Source organism: Salvelinus sp. IW2-2015, unplaced genomic scaffold, assembly GCF_002910315.2.
Source record: "Salvelinus sp. IW2-2015 unplaced genomic scaffold, ASM291031v2 Un_scaffold1249, whole genome shotgun sequence".
NCBI lineage: Eukaryota > Metazoa > Chordata > Actinopteri > Salmoniformes > Salmonidae > Salvelinus > Salvelinus sp. IW2-2015.
The window spans coordinates 210,067-237,298 of NW_019942797.1; the positions used below are offsets into that span (position 1 = coordinate 210,067).

Here is a 27,232-nt window from a genome sequence, read left to right on the forward strand (position 1 = left end):
TGATATTTACAAGGATTTGTAAGGAGAATACTGAAACAAAATGAAATGAGATTAGATTATCAGTCATCAAAACACGTTCTCTGAAAAACGCTAATCCCATGATAATGAACACTGAGCTATATTTCCCCAACAACATTATTCTGTAACAAATCTGCAAATGGTGGTGAGGAGTGTCAGCTGAGCTGAGGAGGCTTTCTAAGGAAGCCTAGGGAGACCGGCAGGGAGACCAGTAGGGAGAGAGACCGGCAGGGAGACCGGTAGGGAGACCGGTAGGGAGAGAGACCGGCAGGGAGACCGTTAGGGAGACCGGTAGGGAGACCGGTAGGGAGAGAGACCGGTAGGGAGACCGTTAGGGAGACCGGCAGGGAGACCGTTAGGGAGACCGGCAGGGAGACCGGTAGGGAGACCGGTAGGGAGAGAGACCGGCAGGGAGACCGTTAGGGAGACCGGCAGGGAGACCGGTAGCTCTACAGTAAGATCAAAGCTACTACTTTAAACTGCATTCAATTGACTGCAGCTCTGTTAAACCTCAAAGCCGGAAAATAACAGCTACACGCTCAGACTAGAAACACTCCAAACATGACTTACTGTAGGGGTTTTACCCCGTGTCCCTCCCCTTCTCATGTTGGTCCTTCCATGTCACAAGGCAGGAGGATTGAGACCCAGTTAGACAGAGAGAAAGAGAGAGAGAAAGAGAGAAAGAGAGAAAGAAAGAAAGGTTGGGTGGGGTGGGGTGGGGAGACACGTGAAGAGGCTCAGTACACCTCACATGACAACTGGGCCTACAGCGCCTGTATGGGATGAGAACTAAACTGAAGAACCCAAGTACTCTTTACTGGTCCTCAATAACAGCAGCGGTGAAAAAAGTACCCAAATCTCATACTTAAAGTATGAGTAAAAGTAAAGATACTAGAAAATGACTCAATTAAAAGTGAAAGTAAAATAGTAAAAAGGTACTTGAGAAAAAGTCTAAAAGTATTTGGTTTTAAATATACTTAAGTAGAAAACGTAAATGTATTGCTAAAATATACTTAAGTATCAAAAGTTAAAGTATAAATCATTTTAGGACATTTAAATTATTTATACTTTTTACTTTTATATTTTAGCAATACATTTACATTTTATACTTAAGTATATTTAAAACCAAATACTTTTAGACTTTTTCTCAAGTACTTTTTTACTATTTTATGAAGCAAAGAAGACAGCACAATTTTCTTGTATTTTTATTTATTTACGGATAGCCAGGGGACCACTCCAACATTCAGACATCATTTACAAACGATGCATTCGTGTTTAAGTGAATACGCCAGATCAGAAGCAGTAGGGATGACCAGGGATGTTCTCTTGATAAGTGTGTGAACTGGACCATTTTCCTGTCCTGCTAATCATTCAAAATGTAACGAGTACTTTTGGGTGTCAGGGAAAATGTATGGAGTAAAAAGTACATTATTTTCCTTAGGAATGTAGTGAAGTAAAAGTGAAATATGTGAGAAAAAAAACTACTTAAATAGTACTTTAGAGCATTTTTACTGAAGTACTTTACACAACTAAATAACAAGTGATACAAGTCAATATTCGTGGAAAACGGACACCGGCCACTAGGGGCAACATTGAGCACTGTTACCTTCAAGTAGGTAACAGTTTTGCTAGAGTGTTGTGGACAGGGACTGCAGATGGCCACAAGCATCTGCCTCTGATTCCAAAGGTTGCAACTTTGAATCCAGTGATAGATAGTTGTTTTTGAGATTTTTTTTAAGCCTATCCTTAACCTTACGAGTTAACAACCTAACCTTAAGATGTACGTTTAAAAAAAAATGTTTTATATAATTTTAGCAGATGCTTTTATCCAGAGCAACTTACAGTAAGTAATGAACACATACATTTTCATACTGGTCCCCCATGGGAATCAAACACTCAACCCTGGTGTTGCAAGCATCATTCCACCAGGAAGTTAATGACAAAACCAGGAAGTTAATGTGATGAGATTCAGCTGCAGTATCAGATGGATATGTCAGAAATCAAATGTAGAACACTCGGCTTCATCAAATGTCTTGTATCTGATATCAGTTGCTTTGCCTCATGTTCTGCCTCATTGGTTGCCTTGGTGATTAGAAAATCAATACAAACCTGTTTTTGACTGGTATCTGGTGTTGTTGTTAGGACACAGTGACATAGAGTGGAAAACCCCTCAGTTTGCAAGCATAAACAAAAACACTGTCTGTCACTGAATAAACAACCAAACAGACAAACATCTAAGCAGCACCTAAACAACAGCTATTGAGTTGCTAGGGGAAACAGGAATGAACACTGAAAGACTGTAACTTTTCTTCTGCTTTCTACAAGTTATGCTGCAGCCATTTGATGAAGTTTTCCGTCATCGTGCGTCCAATCAGGAAGTCGGTTGGCCACACSGTGAACATGAGGGCGCCGTGGAAACCGCTGGCGTAGTGTTCGTGCGTCACCTCCACACCGGCGCGGCGCAGGCGCGTGGCATACATCACCCCGTCGTCCCGCAGCACGTCGTACTCACACGTCAGAACGTAGGCCTTGGGTAGCGAGCGTAAAACGGCATCCGGGACCAGCAGGGGCGAGGCCCGGGGGTCAGCGATRGAGCGCGATGGCCCGTCYGACCCCGCCCCTMCCGCCGACAACGCCACGACCGGAACGCTGTAGTTRTACGTCCCCCGGTAGGACTCTGGCAGGAAGGCACTCCAGTTGACGAAGTTGAGCAGCRCAGCGGACTCTGGGCTGTTGTGAGTGTTGGTCATCATGGCCCTGAAGAAGGTCTTGTCGCTGGTGAAGTAYTCGCTCCAGAAGCGCACCATWAGGGTGCGGGGCAGGATAGGCATGTTCTGGTTCTGCTGGTAGGACGGGGTATTGAGGTCCAGAGCCTGCAGCACAGGGTAGAGCAGGGCCTGGACCTTCAGCTGCAGCTGCTGTTCTGGATCCTGCTGCAGCTGTTTAGAGACACACCCACACCACAACACACAACAACACACACACGGAATAAGACTTACTGTTCTGTACTGTACTGCAGTCTTGGATGGCTCCTCCTAATCTCAGCTAATTAAAACAACAGTGGTAGATAATATTGCCGCTAACACACACACAACATCTAACCTGCTGGGACACACACACAAACATCTAAACCTGCTGGGACACCACACAACATCTAACCTGCGACACCTCTAACCTGCTGGGACACACACACTAACATCTAACCTCTGGGACACACACCACAAAACATCTAACCTGCTGGGAACACACACACAAACATCTAACCCTGTGGGACACACACACTAATCTAACCTGCTGCGAACTCACACACAAACATTAACCTGCTGGGACACACACACAAAATCTAACCTGCTGCACACACACACAACACAACCACACACACAAACACACACACACAAACATCTAACTGCTGGGCACACACACTAACATCTAACCTGCTGGGACACACACACAAAACTCTACCTGCTGGGACACACACACTAACATCTAACCTGCTGACACACACACACAGCACACACACACACACACACACACACACACACAACACACACACACCCACACACACACACACACACCACACACACACACAAACACACAACCACTAACAGCTAACCTGCTAGGGACACACACCACAACACACACACACACTAACATAACTGCTGGGACACACACACAACTAACATCTAACTGCTGGGAACACACACAAACTAACATCTAACCTGCTGGGCACACACAATACACACACCACACACACACACACACACACCACATCACACACACACACACACACACACAAAACAACAACATAACCTCTGAACCCCACTATTTGCAGGGACACACACACACACACCAACACACACACTAACAGCTAACCTGCAGGGACACACACACACACACTCAACTCTAACCTGCAAGGGCACACACACACACACACTAAGCACTAAATACCTGCGGGACACACAAACATGTTCCACTATATATTAACTGCCTGGACACCACACAACTAAACTCTAACCTGCTGGGACACGGCTGCAGCCAGGTTTCCCCCGGCGCTGTCCCCAGATACAGCGATGCGTAATGGGTCGACAGAGTACTGGGCCAGGACCGCCCTCTGGAGGAAGTGCTTCACTACCCGGTACACGTCCTCATACGGGACAGGGAAGTGGTGCTCTGGGGCCAGGCGGTACCTGGGTGGACACAAGGGAAGGGGTCAGAGGTCAACTCAGCTAGAATTCAGGTCCTCTTGCCTGAGAACTAGTGTCTGTACCAGCTGAGGTAGCTACAGTTAAATGATAACAATATGCAAATCTATAAATGTCATGTACACAATGTACACTACATTACTAAAGCAAAACATCCTAATCCGGTATGATCAGTGTACTGTATGGGATCTATCTAATCAGGGACCAAAGGCTAGCTGATACAAGTGCATTGTTTTGATTGGCTGGTTTAGAGATGAAAGGTAAGTCATATAATGATACTGCATAATACAGTCAAATGACTCAGCACATTAACGTATATCAAAGAAATATATGAAAAGAGTTTGGAGCCTAACACATTTCAGCATTGAAACATCGACACATTGTTGGTAGGAATTTGGCTTGCAGTTTGCACACATACAGTACCCCCCACACACATGCAGCCATACTCTCACAGAGGGAATCACAGATGTAATGTGGTGTACAAAGTGCTTCTTCTCTCTCATTTTGAGAAAGCGAGAGAGCGAGAGAGGTGCTTGAAAAAGATAAAAGGGGATAGTAAAAGGTTATGAAAGAGAAATAGGGGTTAGATGACAAATAAAGATGTGACAGTGCTGCTACTGTGGGTGAAGATGTTAATTTGACAGCCTGGTGAGACAGTAATAAAAGCCTAGTGAGACAGCAATAAAAGCCTGGTGAAACAGTAATAAAAGCCTGGTGAGACAGCAATAAAAGCCTGGTGAGACAGTAATAAAAGCCTGGTGAAACAGTAATAAAAGCCTGGTGAGACAGCAATAAAAGCCTGGTGAGACAGTAATAAAAGCCTGTTGAGACAGTAATAAAAGCCTGGTGAGACATAATTAAAGCCTGTGAGACAGTAGTAATAAAAGAGCCTGGTGAGACAGTAATAAGCGGCAGGTAGCCTAGTGGTTTAGAGCGTTGGAATAGTAACCGAAAGGTTGCAAGATCGAATCCCTGAGCTGACAAGGTAAAAATCTGTCATTCTGCCCCTAAACAAGGCAGTTAACCACTGTTCCTAGACCGTCATTGAAAATAAGAATTTGTTCTAAACTCACTTGCCTGGTTAAATAAAGGTAACATTTTTATATATTTTTAAAAGCCTGGTGAAACAGTAATAAAAGCCTGGTGAGACAGTAATAAAAGCCTGGTGAGACAGTAATAAAAGCCTGGTGAGACAGTAATAAAAGCCTGTTGAGACCAGTAATACAAGCCTGGTGAGACAGCATTAAAGCCTGTGAGACAAGCCAGACAAAAAAGCCTGGTGAGACAGTAATAAAAGCCTGGGTGAGACAGTAATAAAAGCCTGGTGAGACAGTAATAAAAGCCTGGTGAGACAGTAATAAAAGCCTGGTGAGACAGTAATAAAAAGCCTGGTGAGACAGTAATAAAAGCCTGGTGAGACAGTAATACAAAGCCTGGTGAGACAGTAATAAAAGCCTGGTGAGACAGTAATAAAGCCTGTGAGACAGTAATACAAGCCTGGTGAGACAAGTATAAAAGCTGGTGAGACAGTAATAAAAAAGCCTGGTGAGACAGTAATACAAGCCTGGTGAGACAGTAATAAAAGCCTGGTGAGACATAATAACAAGCCTGGTGAGACAGTAATAAAAGCCTGTGAGACAGTAAATACAAAGCCTGTGAGACAGTAATAAAAGCCTGGTGAGACAGTAATAAAAGCCTGGTGAGACAGTAATAAAAGCCTGGTGAGACAGTAATAAAAGCCTGGTGAGACAGTAATACAAGCCTGGTGAGACAGTAATAAAAGCCTGTCAGCTCAGTGTGAGGATAGCTACTATAATTCTCTATCCAGACAGACACACAGGTGTATCACAACATGTTCAGCTACTGCTGCTCTCTGAGTCAAAGATAGCACGTGTGTGTGTGTGCATTTGCTATAAAAGGAAAGTGATTTTTAGATAACAAGCCAAAAGAGAAACAGTCAAACAATGTGTCAATGTGGAACGCATTACCAAATTAAAACACCTGTTGAGATTCATATAAACACACATGTATGCGTGTTTCTGTTCTTGCATGAGTGCATTCAATTACAGAGCCTTCAGAAAGTATTCACACCCCTTTACTTTTCCCACATTTGTTGTGTTACAGCCTGAATTTAAAATTAATTAAATTGATATGTTGTGTCAATGATCTACACAAAATACCCCAAAATATCAAAGTGGAATTTTGTTTGTAGAAGTTTAATCAAAGGCTGCAGTAAAGTACATAATAGAAATTAATCAAATAATTTAAAGCTGAAATGTCTTGAATTAATACATATTTAACCTCTTTTTTATAGCAAGCCTAAACAAGTTGCATGGACTCATTCTGTGTTCAATAATACTGGTTAACATGATTGTTTAATGACTACCCCATCTCTGTACCCCACTCATACAGAAAATTGTAAGGTCTCTCAATCAAGTAGTGAATTTCAAGCACAACGACCAGGAAAGCTTTTCAATGCTTCACAAAGAAGGGTACCGATTGTGTAAATAAAATAAAGAGCAGATGCTGAGTATCCCTTTGAGGATGATGAAGTTATTAATTAGGCTTTGGATGGAAAGACTAATACACAGAGTGAAAATAAGGAAGCCTGTACAGAAATATAAATATTCCCTAATATGCATCCTGTTTGCAACAAGGCACTTAAGTAATACTGCCAAAAATGTGGCAAAGAAATAAACTTTTGTCCTGAATAAAAATCAGATCAAATTAAATTTGATCAAATCATATTGTATTGATCACATACACATATTTAGCAGATGTTATTGCGGATGTAGCAAAATGCTTGTGGTGTAGTGAAATGCTTGTACAAAACGTAATGTTTGGGCCAAATCCAACACATCACTGAGTACAACTCTTCAGTGGTTAGAGCATTGGGTCAGTAACCGAAAGGTTGCTGGATCGAATCCCCGAGCTGACAAAGTAAAAATATGTCGTTCTGCCCCTGAGCAAGGCAGTTAACCCACTGTTCCCCGGGCGCTGAAGACGCGGATGTGGACTAAGGCAGCCCCCAGCACCTCTCTGATTCAGAGGGGTTGGCTTAAATGCGGAAGACACATTTCAGTTGAATACATTCAATTGTATTTTTGGGGATAAAGAGAAACGGAATACAGCTATAAGCACAGGCATTATCCTAGAGGAAAACCTGGTTCAGTCTGCTTTACAAGGGACACTGGGAGACTAATTCACCTTCCAGCAGGACAATAACCTAAAACACAAGGCCAAATCTACACTTGAGTTGCTTACCAAGACGACATTGAATGTTCTTGAGTGGCCTATGGCAAGACTTGAAAACGTCTGTCTAGCAATGATCAACAATCAACTTGACAGAGCCTGAAGAATGCTTGTAGAAAGACTCGGGTGTGAATACTTGTGTAAATGAGATATTTCTCTATTGCATTTTCAATGAATTTGCAAATATGTATAAAAAAAAAGCATGTTTTCACTTTGTCATTATGGGGTATTGTGTGTAGATGGGTGAGAGACCATTTTGAATTCAGGCTGTAACACAACAAAATGTGGAATAAGTCAAGGAGTATGGACGCTTTCTGAAGGATCTGCATGTGTTCCAAATGAAAAGAGACCTGCCTTTTTCACACTTTTACAAATGTAAACAACCAGATGTTCATCTTCTGCCTATATGTCCTTTCACAGCAGCCTGTTAGACAAGATATACAGTATAACATATGGAACACTGATACCAGACAGATATACAGTACATCAAATATATACTCACTCTACAGACACGACCACAGAGTTAAGATCATTGACCATCTGCCTAGCTAGGAGGTCGTACGGTCCCATTCCTACACAACGAGAGGAGAGAGAAGAGAGAGTCGTCAGAGACAATATTATCTAACAGCATCTTACATCATCAACCGCTACAAAGTACTCAATAGTATCTTGCGCATCTCATGCTCAATAGGCTTGTAGTTATGGCAAGAAGTCACACACACACACACACACACACACACACACACACACACACACACACACACACACACACACACACACACACACACACACACACACACACACACACACACACACACACACACACACACACACAGCAGATTGCAGGCACAACATGTAAAGTGTAGACACTTGTCGCATGTCAAATAATTGCCTTTAGTTATCAGGGGGTTACCACGGACTCTGTGTTGAACAGCTTGAACAGAGTGTATGTTCCTCAGGAGAGGTGAAGGGTGAGAGGTGAAGGAGAGGAGAGGAGAGGTGAAGAGAGGTGAAGGGTGAACAGAGTGTATATGAATTCGATAGTAAACTGTAGACTACTACAGTAAGTACTACCGTGCTATCTGCAACAAAATACACTGTTGTAAATACTACAGTAATGTCGGGCAAAAATATATTTTTTAACTATAGTATATACTACAGTATTTAAAGATGGACTATGCAGAAATCGCTTTGCCATTTCCCGGTTGCTAAAATGTGAATAGTTTGCCTAATTTCAGTTTATGTGACAAAACAAGCAAGTAAAGTGTAGAGAACCATTGTACCATTATGAAATAATGATATAACTTATATACTGGCGGCATGATCCCTTCTGGTTTGCGCTTAGTGGGACTATCATTTGTTTTTCAACAGGACAATGACCCAAAACACACCTCCAGGCTGTGTAAGGGCTATTTGACCAAGAAGGAGAATGATGGAGTGCTGCATCAGATGACCTGGCCTCCACAATCACCTGACCTCAAATCAATTCAGATGGTTTGGGATGAGTTGGACCGCAGAGTGAAGGAAAAGCAGCCAACAAGTGTGGGAACTCCTTCAAGACTGCTGAAAAGGCATTCCAGTTGAAGATGGTTGAGAGAATGCCAAGAGTGTACAAAGCTATCATCAAGGCAAAGGGTGACTATTTGAAGAATCTCAAATATAAAATATATTTTGTTTAACACTTTTTTTGATTACTACATTATTCCATGTGTTATTTCATAGTGTTGATGTCTTCACTATTAATCTACAATGTAGAAAATAGTAAAAATATAGAAAAACCCTTGAATAAGTACGTGTTCTAAAACTTGACCGGTACTGTAGGTAAAAAATATTGTATTACTACCCTCTGTAGAGCCTTACGGTCAGATGCCTTGCAGTTGCCATACCAGGCAGTGATGCAACCGGTCAGGATGCTCTCGATGGTGCAGCTGTAAAACTTTTTGAGGATCATGGGACCCATGCCAAATATTTTCAGTCTCCTGAGGGGGAAAAGGTGTTGGCGTGCCCTCTTCACGACTGTCTTGGTGTGTTTGGATCATGATAGTTTGTTGGTGATGTGGACACCAAGGAACTTGAATCTCTCAACCTGCTCTACTACAGCCCTGTTGATGTGAATGGGGGCATGTTCGGTCCTCCTTTTCCTGTTGTCCACGATCAACTTCTTTGTCTTACTCACTTTGAGGGAGAGGTTGTTGTCCTGGCCCCACACTGCCAGGTCTCTGACCTCCTCCCCATAGGCTGTCTCATCGTTGTCGGTGATCAGGACTACCACTGTTGTGTCGTGAGCAAACTTAATGATGGTGTTGGAGTCGTGCTTGGCCAAGCAGTCGTGGGTGAACAGGGTGTACAGGAGGGGACTGAGCACGCACCCCTAAGGGGCCCCCGTGTTGAGGATCAGCTTGGCAGATGTGTTGTTGCCTACCCTCACCACCTGGGGGCGGCCCGTCAGGAAGTCCAGGATCCAGTTGCAGAGAGAGGTGTTTAGTCCCAGGGTCCTTAGCTTAGTGATGAGCTTTGAGGGCACTATGGTGTTGAACGCTGATCTGTAGTCAATGAACACTGTAGGTGTTCCTCTTGTACAGGTGAGCAGTGAGGAGTGCAATTGAGATTGCGTCACCTGTGGATCTGTTGGTGCGGTATGCGAATTGGAGTGAGTCTAGGGCTTCCGGGATGATGGTGTTGATGTGAGCCATGACCCGCCTTTCAAAGCACTCCATGGCTACAGACGTGGTGCTAATAGAGCACATAGGACAGATTTACCGCTTATTAGACTTGCTTTCAATAAGAATGACAGATCTATAACGTACATTTCTATCTGAATTTGGTCAGGTCGCCCAAAAAGTGACATTGCAGCTTTAATTTGCATATACCCGGCCCATTCCCTTCCCCCATATCGCTTGGGCCTCTGGTTATTTCTTGGCTCGGTTCCCAGAGCCGACATTCAGCCCACTGAACCTCTCCGACATTACATTGTGGACGGGTAGGTGCATGGATGAATTAATTGTTTTTTTTCACTTTTATTTAACCAGGTAGGCCAGTTGAGGACAAGTTCTCATTTACAACTGCGACCTGGCCAAGATAAAGCAAAGCTGTGCGACAAAAACAACAGAGTTACACATGGAATAAACAAACGTACTGTCAATAAAACAATAGAAAAATCTGTATACAGTGTGTGCAAATGGCTAGAGGAGGTAAGGCAATAAATAGGCCATAGTAGCGAAGTAATTACAATTTAGCAAATTAACACTGGAGTGATAGATGTGCAGATGATGATGTGCAAGTAGAAATACTGGTGTGCAAAAGAGCAGAAAAGTAAATAAAAACAATATGGGGATGAAGTAGGTAGATGGGGTGGGCTATTTACAGATGGGCTGTCTACAGCTGTAGCTATCGGTAAGCTGCTCTGACAGCTGATACTTAAAGATAGTGAGGGAGATATAAGTCTCCAACTTCAATGATTTTTGCATTTCGTTCCAGTCATTGGCAGCAGAGAACTGGAAGGAAAGGTGGCCAAAGGAAGTGTTGGCTTTGGTGATGACCAGTGAAATATACCTGCTGGAGCGTGTGCTACGAGTGGGTGTTGCTATGGTGACCAGTGAGCTGAGATAAGGCGGAGCTTTACCTAACAAAGACTTATAGATGACCTGGAGCCAGTGGGTCTGGCGACGAATATGTAGCGAGGACCAGCCGACTAGAGCATACAGGTCGCAGTGGTGGGTGGTATATGGGGCTTTGGTGACAAAACAGATGGCACTGTGATAGACTGAATCCAATTTGCTGAGTAGAGTGTTGGAGGCTATTTTGTAAATTACATTGCCGAGGTCAAGGATGGGTAGGATAGTCCGTTTTACGAGGGTATATTTGGCAGCATGAGTGAAGAAGGCTTTGTTACGAAATAGGAAGCCGATCCTATATTTAATTTTGGATTGGAGATGCTTAATATGAGTCTGGAAGGAGAGTTTGCAGTCTAGTCAGACACCTAGGTATTTGTAGTTGTCCACATATTCTAAGTCAGAACCGTCCTGAGAGGTGATGCTAGGCGGGCAAGTGGGCGGGTGCGGGCAGCGAACGGTTGAAGAGCATGCATTTAGTTTTACTAGTGTTTAAGAGCAGTTGGAGGCCACGGAAGGAGTGTTGTATGGCATTGAAGCTCGTTTGGAGGTTTGTTAACACAGTGTCCAAAGAAGGGCCAGATGTATACAGAATGGTGTCGTCTGCGTAGAGGTGGATCAAAGAATCACCCGCAGCAATGAGTGGATGGATGGATGTGGGTGAATGGATCAGTGGATGGATGGATATACTGTATAGATATACGCCTTGACTAATTGCTTGCTTGGTAGATGGATTAATTACCAAGAACCTAATGGCTACTCACTGGCGCTGCCCAGGCACCATCCTCCTCCGTGCAGGTATATGACTGCTCTCCTCAGCTCGGTGTCGCCGCCCTGCAGTTTGGGCTGGTACACCACCACCTCCACCCCATCAAACAGCTCCTCTGTAACGTGCACACGTTGGTCTGACACGGGGAACACACGCTCAGCGAACGTGATGAACATCATCACCCCCATGTAGTCCTTCAACCCCAGCAGCTCACTGAAGTCTGCCTGCAGAGAGAGATGCAGAGGCATGTTGGAGCAGAGAGGTAGAGAGAGAAGCAGAGATAGAGAGAAAGAAAATGGCATACAGTTATGAGGGATGATGGGAGGTTGGACAAAAACAGAGGGAGAGAGAGAAAGAGAGATATGTATCGATAAAAATAAAGAAAAAGGAGTCTGTTTCAAATCTGAGGGAATCAGATGATCATTACATAAACATGCAATCTAAACAGGAGAGGAACAAGCAGGGGATTAAAGGGCTTTCCCCTGAGTCATGTCCACCAGAGAGAATCTACAGTAGAGGGTTCTAGCTGTCCACCAGAGAGAATCTACAGTAGAGGGTTCCAGCTGTCCACCAGAGAGAATCTACAGTAGAGGGTTCCAGCTTTCCACCAGAGAGAATCTACAAGTAGAGGGTTCCAGCTGTCCACCAAGAGAGAATCTACAGTAAGAGGTTCTAGCTGTCCACCAGAGAGAATCTACAGTAGAGGGTTCCAGCTGTCCACCAGAGGCCCCAGCTGTCCACCAGAGGCCCCAGCTGTCCACCAGAGGGCCCCCAGCTGTCCACCATAGGCCCAGCTGTCCACCAGAGAGAATCTACAGTAGAGGGTTTTAGCTGTCCACCAGGGAGAATCTACAGTAGAGGGTTCCAGCTGTCCACCAGAGAGAATCTACAGTAGAGGGTTCCAGCTGTCCACAGAGAGAACTATAGTAGAGGGTTCCAGCTGTCCACCAGAGAGAATCTACAGTAGAGGGTTCCAGCTGTCCACCAGAAAGAATCTACAGTAGAGGGTTCCAGCTGTCCACCAGGGAGAATCTACAGTAGAGGGTTCCAGCTGTCCACCAGAGAGAATCTACAGTAGAGGGTTCCAGCTGTCCACCAGAGAATCTACAGTAGAGGGTTCCAGCTGTCCACCAGAAGAGAATCTACAGTAGAGGGTTCTAGCTGTCCACCAGAAGGCCCACAGCTGTCCACCAGAGCCCAGCTGTCCACCAATGAGAATCTACAGTAGAGGGTTCCAGCTGTCCACCAGAGAGAATCTACAGTAGAGGGTTCCAGCTGTCCACAAGAGAGAATTACAGTAGAGGGTTCCAGCTGTCCACAGAGGAGAATCTACAGTAGAGGGTTCCAGCTTCCACCAGGGAGAATCTACAGCAGAGGGTTCCAGCTGTCCACCAGAGAGAATCTACATAGAGGGTTCCAGCTGTCCACCAGGGAGAATCTACAGTAGAGGGTTCCAGCTGTCCACCAGGGAGAATCTACAGTAGAGGGTTCCAGCTGTCCACCAGAGAGAATCTACAGTAGAGGTTCCAGCTGTCAACCAGGGAGAATCTACAATAGAGGGTTCCAGCTGTCCACCAGAGAGAATCTACAGTAGAGGGTTCCAGCTGTCCACCAGAGAGAATCTACAGTAGAGGGTTCCAGCTGTCCACAGAGAGAATCTACAGTAGAGGGTTCCAGCTGTCCACCAGAGAATCTACAGTAGAGGGTTCCAGCTGTCCACCAGAGAGAATCTACAGTAGAGGGTTCTAGCTGTCCACCAGAAGCCCACAGCTGTCCACCAAGAACCCAGCTGTCCACCAAGGAGAATCTACAGTAGAGGGTTCCAGCTGTCCACCGGGGAGAATCTACAGTAGAGGGTTCCAGCTGTCCACGGGGAGAATCTACGTAGAGGGTTCCAGCTGTCCACCAGAGAGAATCTACAGTAGAGGGTTCCAGCTGTCCACCAGAGAGAATCTACAGTAGAGGGTTCCAGCTGTCCACCAGAAAGAATCTAGAGTAGAGGGTTCCAGCTGTCCACCAGAGAGAATCTACAGTAGAGGGTTCCAGCTGTCCACCAGAGAGATATACAGTAGAGGGTTCCAGCTGTCCACCAGAGGGAATCTACAGTAGAGGTTCCAGCTGTCCACCAGAGGGAATCTACAGTAGAGGGTTATCAGCTGTCCACCAGAGAGAATCTACAGTAGAGGGTTCCAGCTGTCCACCTGAGAGAATCTAAAGTAGAGGGTTACAGCTGTCCACCAGAGAGAATCTACAGTAGAGGGTTCCAGCTGTCCACCAGAGAGAATCTACAGTAGAGGGTTCCAGCTGTCCACCAGAGAGAATATACAGTAGAGGTTCTAGCTGTCCACCAGGGAGAATCTACAGTAGAGGGTTCCAGCTGTCCACCAGAGAGAATCTACAGTAGAGGGTTCCAGCTGTCCACCAGAGAGAATCTACAGTAGAGGGTTCCAGCTGTCCACCAGAGAGAATATACAGTAGAGGGTTCCAGCTGTCCACCAAGAGAATCTACATAGAGGGTTCCAGCTGTCCACCAGAGAGAATCTACAGTAGAGGGTTCCAGCTGTCCACAGAGAGAATCTACAGTAGAGGTTCCAGCTGTCCACCAGAGAGAATCTACAGTAGAGGGTTCCAGCTGTCCACCAGAGGAATCTACAGTAGAGGGTTCCAGCTGTCCACCAAGGAGAATCTACAGTAGAGGGTTCCAGCCCCAGAGATTACATAGTTCCAGCTGTCACCAGAGAGAATCTACAGTAGAGGGTCCAGCTGTCCACCAGAGAGAATCTACAGTAAGAGGGTTCCAGCTGTCCACCAGAGAGAATCTACAGTAGAGGGTTCCAGCTGTCCACCAGGGAGAATCTACAGTAGAGGGTTCCAGCTGTCCACCAGGGAGAATCTACAGCAGAGGGTTCCAGCTGTCCAACAGAGGCCCCAGCTGTCCAACAGACCCAGAACGAGGCCCCAGCTGTCCAACAGAGCCCCAAGCTGTCCAACAGAGGCCCACCAGCTGGTCCAGACAGAGGCCCAGCTGTCAACAGAGGCCCCAGAAGGCCCAAGCTGTCCAACAGAGGCCCCAGCTGTCCAACAGAGGTCCCAGCTGTCCAACAGAGGCCCCAGCTGTCCAACAGAGGCCCCAGCTGTCCAACAGAGGCCTCCAGCTGTCCAACAGAAGCCTCCAGCTGTCCACCAGAAGCCTCCAGCTGTCCACCAGAAGCCTCCAGCTGTCCACCAGAAGCCTCCAGCTGTCCACCAGAAGCCCCCAGCTGTCCACCAGAAGCCTACAGCTGTCCACCAGTGGCCCAGTCATAACATGCTGTGGTGGGGAGGCTAAGGACCCAGTTGCATAACACGTCTTTCAACTATTCTCTTAGGTAAGGGATAATTATTCCTTAAGGTTAAACCTTAAGAGAAACAGTTAAGCTGTGTTATTCAACTGGGCTCAGGGCTGGGCAAGGAGTTGACTGGGGCCAATCAGCTGACTACTGAGATCTCCTCATCCACTCCCTGTGCTCCCCAGAGTAGGATGATGTCGCCCCTAAATCCACTGATCTTAAAGTGTTGTGTTACCTCCTTATGTATCAGGGTTTGGGGAGGGTAAGCTGCTAGCCCTGTGTCTAGCGTAACGTTGTAACGTTCTAGCCAGTCGGTGGTCTCAGAGCTGACCTATTCTGCTGTAAGCTTGCAACTAGAATTATTAATCATTATTATAATTGTTTAATGCTCAATATCCCCATTGAACAGGGTCCAGATAAAAATGTTGTTCAGTCTAGAAGAATCAACTAAAATATTATCTCCAAATGATTATACAGTATAAAGCAGACAATATTTCACTCCGTCCCGGTTGAGTGAGAGAATTGACCTAAATAGATTTTTTTATCATGTGTACCATGGGGTAAACTTCGTCAGGTATTCAGTCAGCGATTTTGTATTAAATCTCGACAACTTCATTATCCACGCTCATGCCTGTCTCGCAGAAGGTCAAGCCTTTTCTGACACATTTTGGCCGGTGAATGGCACCCAGATAAATATCAACAGAGAACGTTGATTGGGTTGATTTTGAAGGAAACGTTAATGATTTGTGCTTTATGAAGGTCGGTCCAGTTTCGGTTCCATTATTAAAAAAATATATTGAATTTATTTTTATTGACATGAAATCCACTATGAATTATCTGGGTTGAATGTTGTAACAACACAGACTAAAACTATTAATACAAGTCCCATGATGGTAGGGACTGTCCATAACTGCTTATCACTTATTAACATTCATTTATTCACTTTAATTAAATATTTCAGTGTTGTGTTTATTACATTAGTTTTATTTGATGACTTTATTATTTCATTCCAAGTCTTCATCTGATCTCTATAGAGCTGCTGTCTGAATCATCATCTGATCTCTATAGAGCTGCTGTCTGAGTCACCATCTGATCTCTATAGAGCTGCTGTCTGAGTCATCATTTGATCTCTACAGAGCTGCTGCCTGAGTCCTCGACTGCAATCTCTATAGAGCTGCTGTCTGAGTATCATCTGATCTCTATAGAGCTGCTGTCTGAGTCATCATCTGATCTCTACCAGAGCTGCTGTCTGAGTCAATCATCTGATCTCTATAGAGCTGCTGTCTGAGTCATCATCTGTGCTCTACATCGAGCTTGCTGGTCTGAGTCATCATCTGATCTCTATAGAGCTGCTGTCTGAGTCATCATCTATCTCTATAGAGCTGCTGTCTGAAGTCACATCTGATCTCTATAGAGCTGCTGTCTGAGTCCTCATCTGATCCTCTACAGAGCTGCTGTCTGAGTCATCTCTGATCTCTATAAGCTGCTGTCTGCGTCATCATCTATCTCTATAGAGCTGCTGTCTGAGTCATCGTCTATCTCTATAGAGCTGCTGTCTGAGTCCTCATCTGACATCTCTAAGAGCTGCTGTCTGAGTCATCATCTTATCTCTATAGAGCTGCTCTGTCTTGGTCATCGCTGATCTCTATGAGCTGCTGTCGAGTCATCATCTGATCTCTATAGAGCTGGCTGTCTGAAGTCACTTCATCGATCTCTATAGAGCTGCTGTCTGAGTCATCATCTGATCTCTACTAGAGCTGCTGTCTGAGTCACCATCTATCTCTATAGAGCTGCTGTCTGAGTCATCATCTGAATCTCTATAGAGCTGCTGTCTGAGTCATCATCTATCTCTATAGAGCTGCTGTCTGAGTCATCATCTGTATCTCTATAGAGCTGCTGTCTAGATCATCATCTGATCTCTATCGAGCTGCTGTCTGAGTCATCATCTGATCTCTATAGAGCTGCTGTCTGAGTCATCTGATCTCTAAGAGCTTGCTTCTGAGTCATCTCTATCTCTATAGCTGCTGTCTGAGTCATCAATCTGATCTCTATAGAGCTGCTGTCTGAGTCATCATCTGATCTCTATAGAGCTGCTGTCCTGAGTCATCATCTGATCTCTAAGAGCTGCTGTCTGAGTCATCACTCTCTGATCTCTATAGAGCTGCTGTCTGAGTCATCAATCTGATCTCTATAGAGCTGCTGTCTGAGTCATCATTCTGATCTTATAGAGCTGCTGTCTGAGTCATCATCTGATCTCTATAGAGCTGCTGTCTGAGTCACATCTGACTCTAAGAGCTGCTGTCTGAGTCATCATCTGATCTCTATAGAGCTGCTGTCTAGTCATCATCTGATCTCTATAGAGCTGGCTGTCTGAGTCACCATCTGATCTCTAAGAGCTGCTGTCTGAGTCATTTGATCTCTATAGAGTGCTTGCAGTCACCTCTACTCTATAGAGCTGCTGTCTGAGTCACCATCTGAATCTCTATAGAGTGCTGTCTGAGTCAACCACTGATCTCTATAGAGCTCTGTCTGAGTCATCATCTGATCTCTATAGAGCTGCTGTCTGAGTCATCATCTGATCTCTATAGAGCTGCTGTCTGAGTCATCATCTATCTCTATAGAGCTGCTGTCTGAGTCATCATCTGATCTCTATAGAGCTGCTGTCTGAGTCATCATCTGATCTCTAAGAGCTGCTGTCGAGTCTCATCTGCATCTCTATAGAGCTGCTGTCTGAGTCATCATCTGATCTCTCCATAGAGCTTGCTGTCTAGTCATCTCTGATCTCTATAGAGCTGCTGTCTGAGTCACCATCTGATCTCTATAGAGCTGCTGTCTGAGTCATCATCTGATCTCTATAGAGCTGCTGTCTTGAGTCATCATCTGATCTCTATAGAGCTGCTGTCTGAGTCATCATCTGATCTCTATAGAGCTGCTGTCTGAGTCATCATCTGATCTCTATAGAGCTGCTGTCTGAGTCACATCCTATCTCTATAGAGCTGCTGTCTGAGTCATCCATCTGATCTCTATAGAGCTGCTGTCTGAGTCATCATCGATTCTATAGAGCTGCTGTCTGAGTCATCATCTGATCTCTATAGAGCTGCTGTCTGAGTCATCATCTGATCTCTATAGAGCTGCTGTCTGAGTCATCATCTGATCTCTATAGAGCTGCTGTCTGAGTCAATCATCTGATCTCTATAGAAGCTGCTGTCTGAGTCATCACTATCTCTATAAGCTGCTGTCTTGAGTCATCATCTGATCTCTATAGAGCTGCTTGTCTGAGTCATCATCTGATCTCTATAGAGCTGCCTGCTGAGTCATCATCTGATCTCTATAGAGCTGCTGTCTGAGTCATCATCTGATCTCTATATAGCTGCTGTCTGACAAAACCACTATTTGTTTGTTCTTCAATGTAAATAAGACATACTTTTATGACTGCTGAATACCAACTATCAGTCACTTAGACCATGTATTTCATGGTATTTTCATACTCGCGAAGCAATTCCTCTCTATCCCACTCATGAGTTCTTACCGCATACAGACCGGAAAGTAGGCGCGTAATGGATTATGGTCATTGTAGTTAATTACCAAAATTTTCTGAGCTAAACTATGTACAATATTGGCCTGTTGGAAACTACAACTCCCAACTACACTTGCACAGTTCGGCCTTGATCCGATTATCTCTAGAGAAACAGCGTATAGAGCTCAAGAAAAAAAACAGAACGAAATGGAATTCAAATAATTGAACCGACATGCGTCAATTAGTTGTTTAAAAAAAATGAAAATAACAGAAATGTTGGTTAATCGCTCAGCACTTGGAAAGGTAGCACAAGAACTCAGAAAAAACAAAAAACAAATGTACATTTGAAATCATCTACCCAAACAGGTGGGCAACAGACCCTTTCTCCTCCTACAAGCAAATTTGCGGGTGTTAAAATCTCGGTGTTGAGATAAAAGTATTATGCAGTGTCATATCTGAGTGTTGAGTCTAGTGTGGTTCACACCAGTGTCATATCTGAGTGTTGAGTTCTGAGGGGTTCACACCACTGTCATATCTGAGTGTTGAGTCTAGTGGGGTTCACACCGAGTTGTTATATCTGAGAGTTGGGTCTAGTTGGATTCACACCAGTGTCATATCTGAGTGTTGAGTCTAGTGGGGTTCACACCAGTGTCATATCTGAGTGTTGAGTCTAGTGGGTTCACACCACTGTCATATCTGAGTGTTGAGTCTGTGGGGTTCACACCAGTGTTATATCTGAGAGTTGGGTCTAGTTGGATTCACACCAGTGTCATATCTGAGTGTTGAGTCTAGTGGGTTCAACCAGTGTCATATCTGAGTGTTGAGTCTAGTGGGTTCACACCACTGTCATATCTGAGTGTTGAGTCTAGTGGGGTTCACACCAGTGTTATATCTGAGTGTTGAGTCTAGTGGGGCTCACACCATGTCATATCTGAGTGTTGAGTCTAGTTGATTCACACCAGTGTCATATCTGAGTGTTGAGTCTAGTGGGGTTCACACCAGTGTCATATCTGAGTGTGAGTCTAGTGGGTTCACACCACTGTCATATCTGAGTGTTGAGTCTAGAGGGTTCACACCAGTGTCATATCTGAGTGTTGAGTCTAGTGGGGTTCACACCAGTGTCATATCTGAGTGTTGAGTCTAGTGGGGTTCACACCAGTGTCATAATCTGAGTGTTGGAGTCTAGTGGGGTTCACACCAGTGTCATATCTGAGTGTTGAGTCTAGTGGGGTCACACCAGTGTCATATCTGAGTGTTGAGTCTAGTGGGGTTCACACCAAGTGTCATATCTGAGTGTTGAGTCTAGTGGGGTTCACACCACTGTCATATCTGAGTGTTGAGTCTAGTGGGGTTCAACACCAGTGTTTATATCTTAGTGTTGAGTCTAGTGGGGTTTCACACCATGGTCATATCATGAGTGTTGAGTCTAGTGGGTTCACACCAGTGTCATATCTGAGTGTTGAGTCTAGTGGGGTTCACACCACTGTCATATCTGAGTGTTGAGTCTAGTGGGGTTTCACACCAGTGTCAATATCTGAGTGTTGAGTCTAGTGGGGTTCACACCAGTGTCGTATCTGAGTGTTGAGTCTAGTGGGGTTCACACCAGTGTCATATCTGAGTGTTGAGTCTAGAGAGGTTCACACCACTATCATATCTGAGTGTTGAGTCTTAGTGGGGTTCACACGCAGTGGTCGTATCTGAGTGTTGAGTCTAGTGGGGTTCACACCAGTGTTATATCTGAGTGTTGAGTCTAGTGGGGTTCACACCAGTGTCATATCTGAGTGTTGAGTCTAGTTGGGTTCACACCAGTGTTACATCTGAGTGTTGAGTCTAGAGGGGTTCACACCAGTGTCATATCCGAGTGTTGAGTCTAGTGGGGTTCACACCAGTGTCATATCTGAGTGTTGAGTCTAGAGAGGGTTCACACCACTATCAATCTGAGTGTTGAGTCTAGTGTGGTTCACACCAGTGTCATATCTGAGTGTTGAGTCTAGGTGGTTCACACCAGTGTCATATCTGAGTGTTGAGTCTAGTGGGGTTCACACCAGTGTCATATCTGAGTGTTGAGTCTAGAGGGTTCACACGCCAGTGTCATATCTGAGTGTTGAAGTCTAGAGGGGATTCATCACGCAGTGGGTCATATCGAGTCGTTGAGTTAGTGGGGTGTCACACCAGTGTCATATCTGAGTGTTGAGTCTAGTTGGATTAATACCAGTTGGATGGTAATTTACACCACCTTCGGGGAATAAATGAAGTGTTACTTGAATCGCAGTGGAATCACCACCGAGTGGTGTTGTTGTTACTCGACTGTGTTGAGTTCATTTCCTGTTAACTCAGAGTGATAAAGACATGGGAGAAGCCTCATTATCATATTTCTCAGCATCCTTTGTTGCAGGTTGATTTTTACAACAGTTGGTTTTAATATATAGGTGTCTGCATGCACATTGATTCATTGATATTATACTACACAATGATAAATAATATACATTTTTCTAAACTAAATCTATCTGTAAGTGGTTGGACTTTTACCACACGTTATTGAAATGGTTGTTGTGGTTTAGATGGTTAAGAAGTGTCATTTATCAACCTTCCCTACATTGACAGTCACTCTAACTGCAGTTGCGGTTGATTAAAAGTTCAAATTGTTGGCTATCTCTGGCTGGATTCCAATTGGAATTATATAACACTTTGCAAGCCAGCATATTGTGACTTGCAGATTTCAGTGTTAGGGAATTAACACCTGTGGTGTCACAGTAATTTGTTTTTTGGGGGGTATTGTTAAACACTGTAGCGTGTAAAGCCTTATTTGCATATGTATTTAAAAGGATGCCAGTACCACCATTTTCAGAGGTGCTAGTACCACCCATGGCTGTGTTTGCTAGTGACAGAGACATAATTATTACATTCAAATGGCTTTCAGTCCTGTAGCCTTCACCAAGTGACTGCCTGCCTAAGTGAAAGTTTTATCATAAAAATGTTTCATTCTTTTTGAAAATACATAGCTTTTTATTTGACAATCCCATACTTCAACATCCTAGTTTATCAACACTTTGAAAGGTATTATTTTTTTTTTTAAACACGATTTGAGATGGTCACATCAGAAAGTGTTAAATGTAACACTGTATATCGTGTCCACATAAGTAAAACATCTCTGGGGACATGCTGGGCGTATAAACAGTGGTCTTCCGTCCATAAATACAGCATCCATTTTCTTCATAGGGTCTATAATTAGAACAGATCAGCAGGATTACAATACCTGGATTACCGTTTGACATAATCTGCTGTAACTGTCATTCAGCATGTCTGCATGTACACATCAACCTCAACGGAATCAATGTTAAAATAACACAATATTTTGAATGCACAGCATCTTTACATTGCCTATGAATAAATATGTTTTTTAGGTACAGTAAAACAAAGATATAGCCATTTATTTCATTTAATATATAATAGTCAGCTATGCATAGAAAAGAAGAGGATGTCCTCTTTACCCTCTTTATGTTAGGATAATCAAATCAAACGCTATTTGTCACATGCGCTGAAATACAACAAGTGTAGACTTTACCGTGAAACGCTAACTTACAAGCCCTTCACCAACAGTGCAGTTCAAGAAGAGTTAAGAAAATATTTACAAAATAAACTAAAGTAAAATAATAACAATAACATAACAATAACGAGGCTATATACAGGGGATACCGGTACCGAGTCAGTGTGCTGGGGTACAGGTTAGAGGTCATTTGTACATGTAGGTAGGGCCTTAGTGACTATGCATAGATAATAAACAGTGAGTAGCAGCAGTGTACAAAACAAATGCAGGGGGATGAATAGGGAGAGGAACAGAGAATGTTACCTTTACTCTCTTTATGTTGGGAGAGGAACAGAGAATGCTACCTTTACTCTCTTTATGTTGGGAGAGGAACAGAGAATGCTACCTTTACTCTCTTTAGGTTGGGAGAGGTACAGAGAATGTTACCTTTACTCTCTTTAGGTTGGGAGAGGACCAATGATGGAAGATGTTACCTTTACTCTCCTTTATGTAGGAGGAGGACAGAGAATGTACCTTTACCTCTCTTTTAGGTTGGGAGAGGAACAGAGAATGCTTACCTTTACTCTCTATGTAGGGAGAGGAACAGAGAATGTTACCTTTACTCTCTTTAGTGGGAGAGGAACAGAGAATGTTACCTTTACTCTCTTTAGTTGGGAGAGGAAGAACAGAGACAGGATGTTACCTTTACTCTCTTTGTAGGGAGAGGAACAGAGAATTACCTTTACTCTCTTTATGTTGGGAGAGGAACAGAGAATGTTACCTTTACTCTCTTATGTGGGAGAGGAACAGAGAATGTTACCTTTACTCTCTTTAGTTGGGAGAGGAACAGAGAATGTTACCTTTACTCTCTTTAGGGGAGAGGAACAGAGAATGTTACCTTTACTCTCTTTAGTTGGGAGAGGAACAGAGAATGTTACCTTTACTCTCTTTATTGGGAGAGGAACAGAGAATGTTACCTTTACTCTCTTTAGGTTGGGAGAGGAACAGAGAATGTTACCTTTACTCTTTTATGTGGAGAGGAACAGAGAATGTTACCTTTACTCTCTTTATGTAGGGAGAGAACAGAGAATGTTACCTTACTCTTTATGTAGGAGAGGAACAGAGAATGTTACCTTTACTCTCTTTATGTAGGGAGAGAAACAGAGATGTTACCTTTACTCTTTTTAGTGGGGAGAGGACAGAGAATGTTACCTTTACTCTTTTATGTAGGGAGAGGAACAGAGAATTACCTTTACTCTCTTTTATGTAGGGAGAGGAACAGAGGATGTTACCTTTACTCCTTTTTATGTTGGGAGAGGAACAAGAAGAATGGTACTTTACTCTCTTTATGTAGGGAGAGGAACAGAGGATGTTACCTTTACTCTTTTTATGTAGGAGAGAACAGAGAATGTTACCTTTACTCTCTTTAGGTTGGAGAGAGGCCAGAGAATGTTACCTTACTCTCTTAGGTTGGGAGAGGACCAGAGAATGTTACCTTTACTCTCTCTTAGGTTGGGAGAGGCACAGAGAATGTTACCTTTACTCTCTTTAGGTTGGGAGAGGACCAGAGAATGTTACCTTACTCTCTTTAGGTTGGGAGAGGCACAGAGAATGTTACCTACTCTCTTTATGTAGGGAGAGGAACAGAGAATGTTACCTTTACTCTCTTTAGGTTGGGAGAGGAACAGAGAATTTACCCGTTACTCTCTTTATGGTAGGGAGAGAACAGAGGATGTTACCTTGACTCTTCTTTATGTAGGGAGAGGACAAGAATGTTACCTTTACCTCCTATGTTAGGGAAGAGAACAGAGAATGCTACCTTTACTCTCTTATGTAGGGAGAGGAACAAGAATGCTACCTTTAACTCTCTTATGTAGGGAGAGGAACAGAGAATGCTACCCTTGACTCTCTTTAATGACTGGAGAGAGGAACAGAGAATGTTACCTTGATTCTCTTTATGTAGGGAGAGGGACAGAGAATGCTACCTTGACTCTCTTTATGTAGGGAGAGGGACAGAGAATGTTACCTTGACTCTCTTTATGTTGGGAGAGGAAAATAAAAACCCAAAGATAATGGACTCCTCCCCCCACTCCTTCATACCCAGGGTTGTACCATCCCGCCTCCTCCCCCTCCGTCCCCCACTCCCTTCCTCCCTTCCAGGGGTGTACCACCCCGTCTCCTTCCCTCCCCTCCTGCCTCCCCCTTGTCCCCCACTCCCTTCTTCCCTTCCAGGGTTGTACCATCCCGTCTCCCTCCCCTCCTGTCTCCCCTCTGGACCTTGGGGGGATGATAGAGGGGACATTGCCGGCGGTTCCCCACTATATGGTCACCATTACAAGTTGCAAGGGTGGCAGTACAATATTGGTTGCTTATGATGTTATTATAGTTCAAGTTTCACCTTCATGAATAATTGTCTAAGAGGTTTGGAGGGTGGGTTCCTCATATTTTAAGCAGCCAAGTTAACTATAATGTATAGCCAAGTTTAGAAGATAAATCCTGTAGAATATAATGTAAATATCTATACGATTCCCATTGACAACGTTAATAGAAATCCTATAGGAGAAATAAAAAAACATTGACATCTGATAGGAACCTATAGGATTCCGAAACAAAAATCCAATTTGATTCCAATTAGAATCCAATAGAAAGGTTCTATCAGATTTTGGAACCAGTCCTATTGGACTCTATGAGATTCTATCCTATATGGTTTTGTCTTATAGGATTCTTTATGATTCCAATACCAATAGAAAAATGGCAAGGAGTTGACTGAGGCCAATCAGCTGACTACTGAGATGTCCTCATCCACTCTCTGTGCTCCCCAGAGTAGGATGATGTCGCCCCCTAAATCCACTGATCTTAAAGTGTTGTGTTACCTCCTTATGTATCAGGGTTTGGGGAGGGTAAGCTGCTAGCTCCGTGCCTAGCGTAACGTTGTAACTTTCTAGCCAGACGGTGGTCTCAGAGCTGACCTATTCTGCTCTGACCATGTATAGGAGGAGAAAGGGTCTTGCGCGTCTATCCGTGCAACCAGGTCCCAGTAAACCTGGGTAGATGATTTCAAATGACATTTGCCTTATCTGAGTTGTTACACTACTTTTCCTCATAAATCCACTCAATCAAGGTTCCCTGTTGGCAGTGGCGGTTCTAGCTTGTATGGCTCCCTGGGCCAACCCCCCCTTCAGCGCCCCCTCCACCCAAAAAACAAAAATCACCATTCTGCACTAACTGTAATTTTTATTCAGACATTTGGACCAACAGAAATAAATGATCATAACATTTAAAACGATATAAATATAAATATCAAAAAGAAGTAGCAAAGACAAATAGAAACTAATTTGTGTTGATTTGGCACTCGAGCATCAATGCATTACCCATCCCCCAACACTGTCAACCAAGTGTCAAGACTACACCATTTCACCTTGGTGGTGTGAAGACTGGGTGTATATTATTCTTATTTCGTAGTGTGACTGTTTTTACTAATTGCATTAGTAAAAATTGCATTGTACAAAGTTAGAGGTGCACTATTTGATAGATTCCCCCACTCCCCCTACCTCGGGCTTCCAGTGGGGAGACCCAAGGTCAACCTACGCCCGCCCTCCTCCCCATCTCGTACTTCTGAGTGGGAGACCTTCCCAGGCAGTAGCCTGCCTAGCTCACAAACTAGAATCAGGGCGCCCACTCCGACAAGGTTAATTGACCCACAGTCCCACACGGTGACATGATATCATTGACCTGACGTGCAAATGAGTGATAGAAAACCAATCACATAAATGTCACCATTCACCACACCATTTTTTTGTGCGGGCGCCCCATGCTGCCCCCCGGCAAGGTGCCGCCCTGGGCGGCTGCCCATGTCGCCTATCCCTAAATCCACCACTGCCTGTTGGTACTGTATTTATATGCGTGCCATGCACCGGACAAATATGCACCAGAAAAGGCATGGTCCTTACTCTTGGACAAAGACAGGTATGACCGTGGATAATTAAGTTGTCAAAATGTAATAAAAATAGGTGACTGAATACCAGGGGAAGTTCAACCCCTTGACCCCCATGATCAAAATACATTTGTTTCACTTCTCTCACTTAACCTGGACTGAGTGCAATATTGTCTGCTTAATAAGCAGTTACAATGGGGATATTGAGCATTTTTCCACAAAACAATAATAATGAATAATTCTAGTTAGAAGAAATTTAGCCTGGTTTCAACACATTTTTTATATTTTATCATTTGAAATAATAAATACAATGTTGAATTATATGATATCTAAATCGATAAACACCTCTGGTGTCATGCATGCTGGGGTATAAACAGTTTGGTATTCTTCCGTTCATAAATACACCAGCGCTTTTCTTAATAGGGTCTATAATTAGAACAGGTGAGTAAGATTACAATACCTGGATTAGCGTTTGACATAATCTGGTGTAACTGTCATTTAGCATGTCTGCATGTACACATCAATCTCAGCGGAATCCATTTACTAGGCTATAGCCTACTAGGCTATTTACCAAGTCTATTTACCGTGCCAAAGGACTGGCCAATAACCACGTAATTCTAGTCAAACAATAACATCTTAAAACCATACATGTAATTATGCCAATAAAGATATTTTAGGCATGACTCCCACGCACACCCGAGAAACCCAGTTTTGAGTACGATCCCTCTATAATAGTAACTTCACAACAATATTTAAAACACATCCACAGGATAAGTCTGCATCAAATATTTTCTGAATCAAAAACTAATATTCTAGCTCATTGTAAAATCCATTCTTGCATTATTCTTACCAGGTGGCTGAGACTTCTGAAGAAACAATCGGTCAACATGAGTTTCCATCTCTCCTCTATCTTGTCTGGAATGGGCTGGTAAACATAATAAGAGGTGAACGCTCCTAAAGACAGGAGTAAAAATATGCCTTTCAACTGCATTTTACGAGGAGTCCGCAACTATTGATGGCAGGGTGCAGAAGGAAACTATGTCAGTTTTGCTTATTATCAAGTCACTTAAGTCT

The 27,232-nt window shown here is 43.8% G+C and overlaps 1 protein-coding gene across 1 annotated transcript; it reads right to left on the reverse strand.

Moving 5' to 3' along the window:
* Nucleotides 1-1,854: 1,854 nt before the first annotated feature.
* Nucleotides 1,855-27,232, reverse strand: aadac (arylacetamide deacetylase). Its single transcript, XM_024137581.2, has 5 exons — nucleotides 27,009-27,232; nucleotides 11,848-12,076; nucleotides 7,975-8,044; nucleotides 4,034-4,205; nucleotides 1,855-2,957 (listed from the first exon to the last, which is right to left on the reverse strand). Exons 1-5 carry the CDS (start codon nucleotides 27,147-27,149, stop codon nucleotides 2,337-2,339), a joined length of 1,233 nt encoding a protein of 410 aa, XP_023993349.1. The 5' UTR covers nucleotides 27,150-27,232; the 3' UTR covers nucleotides 1,855-2,336.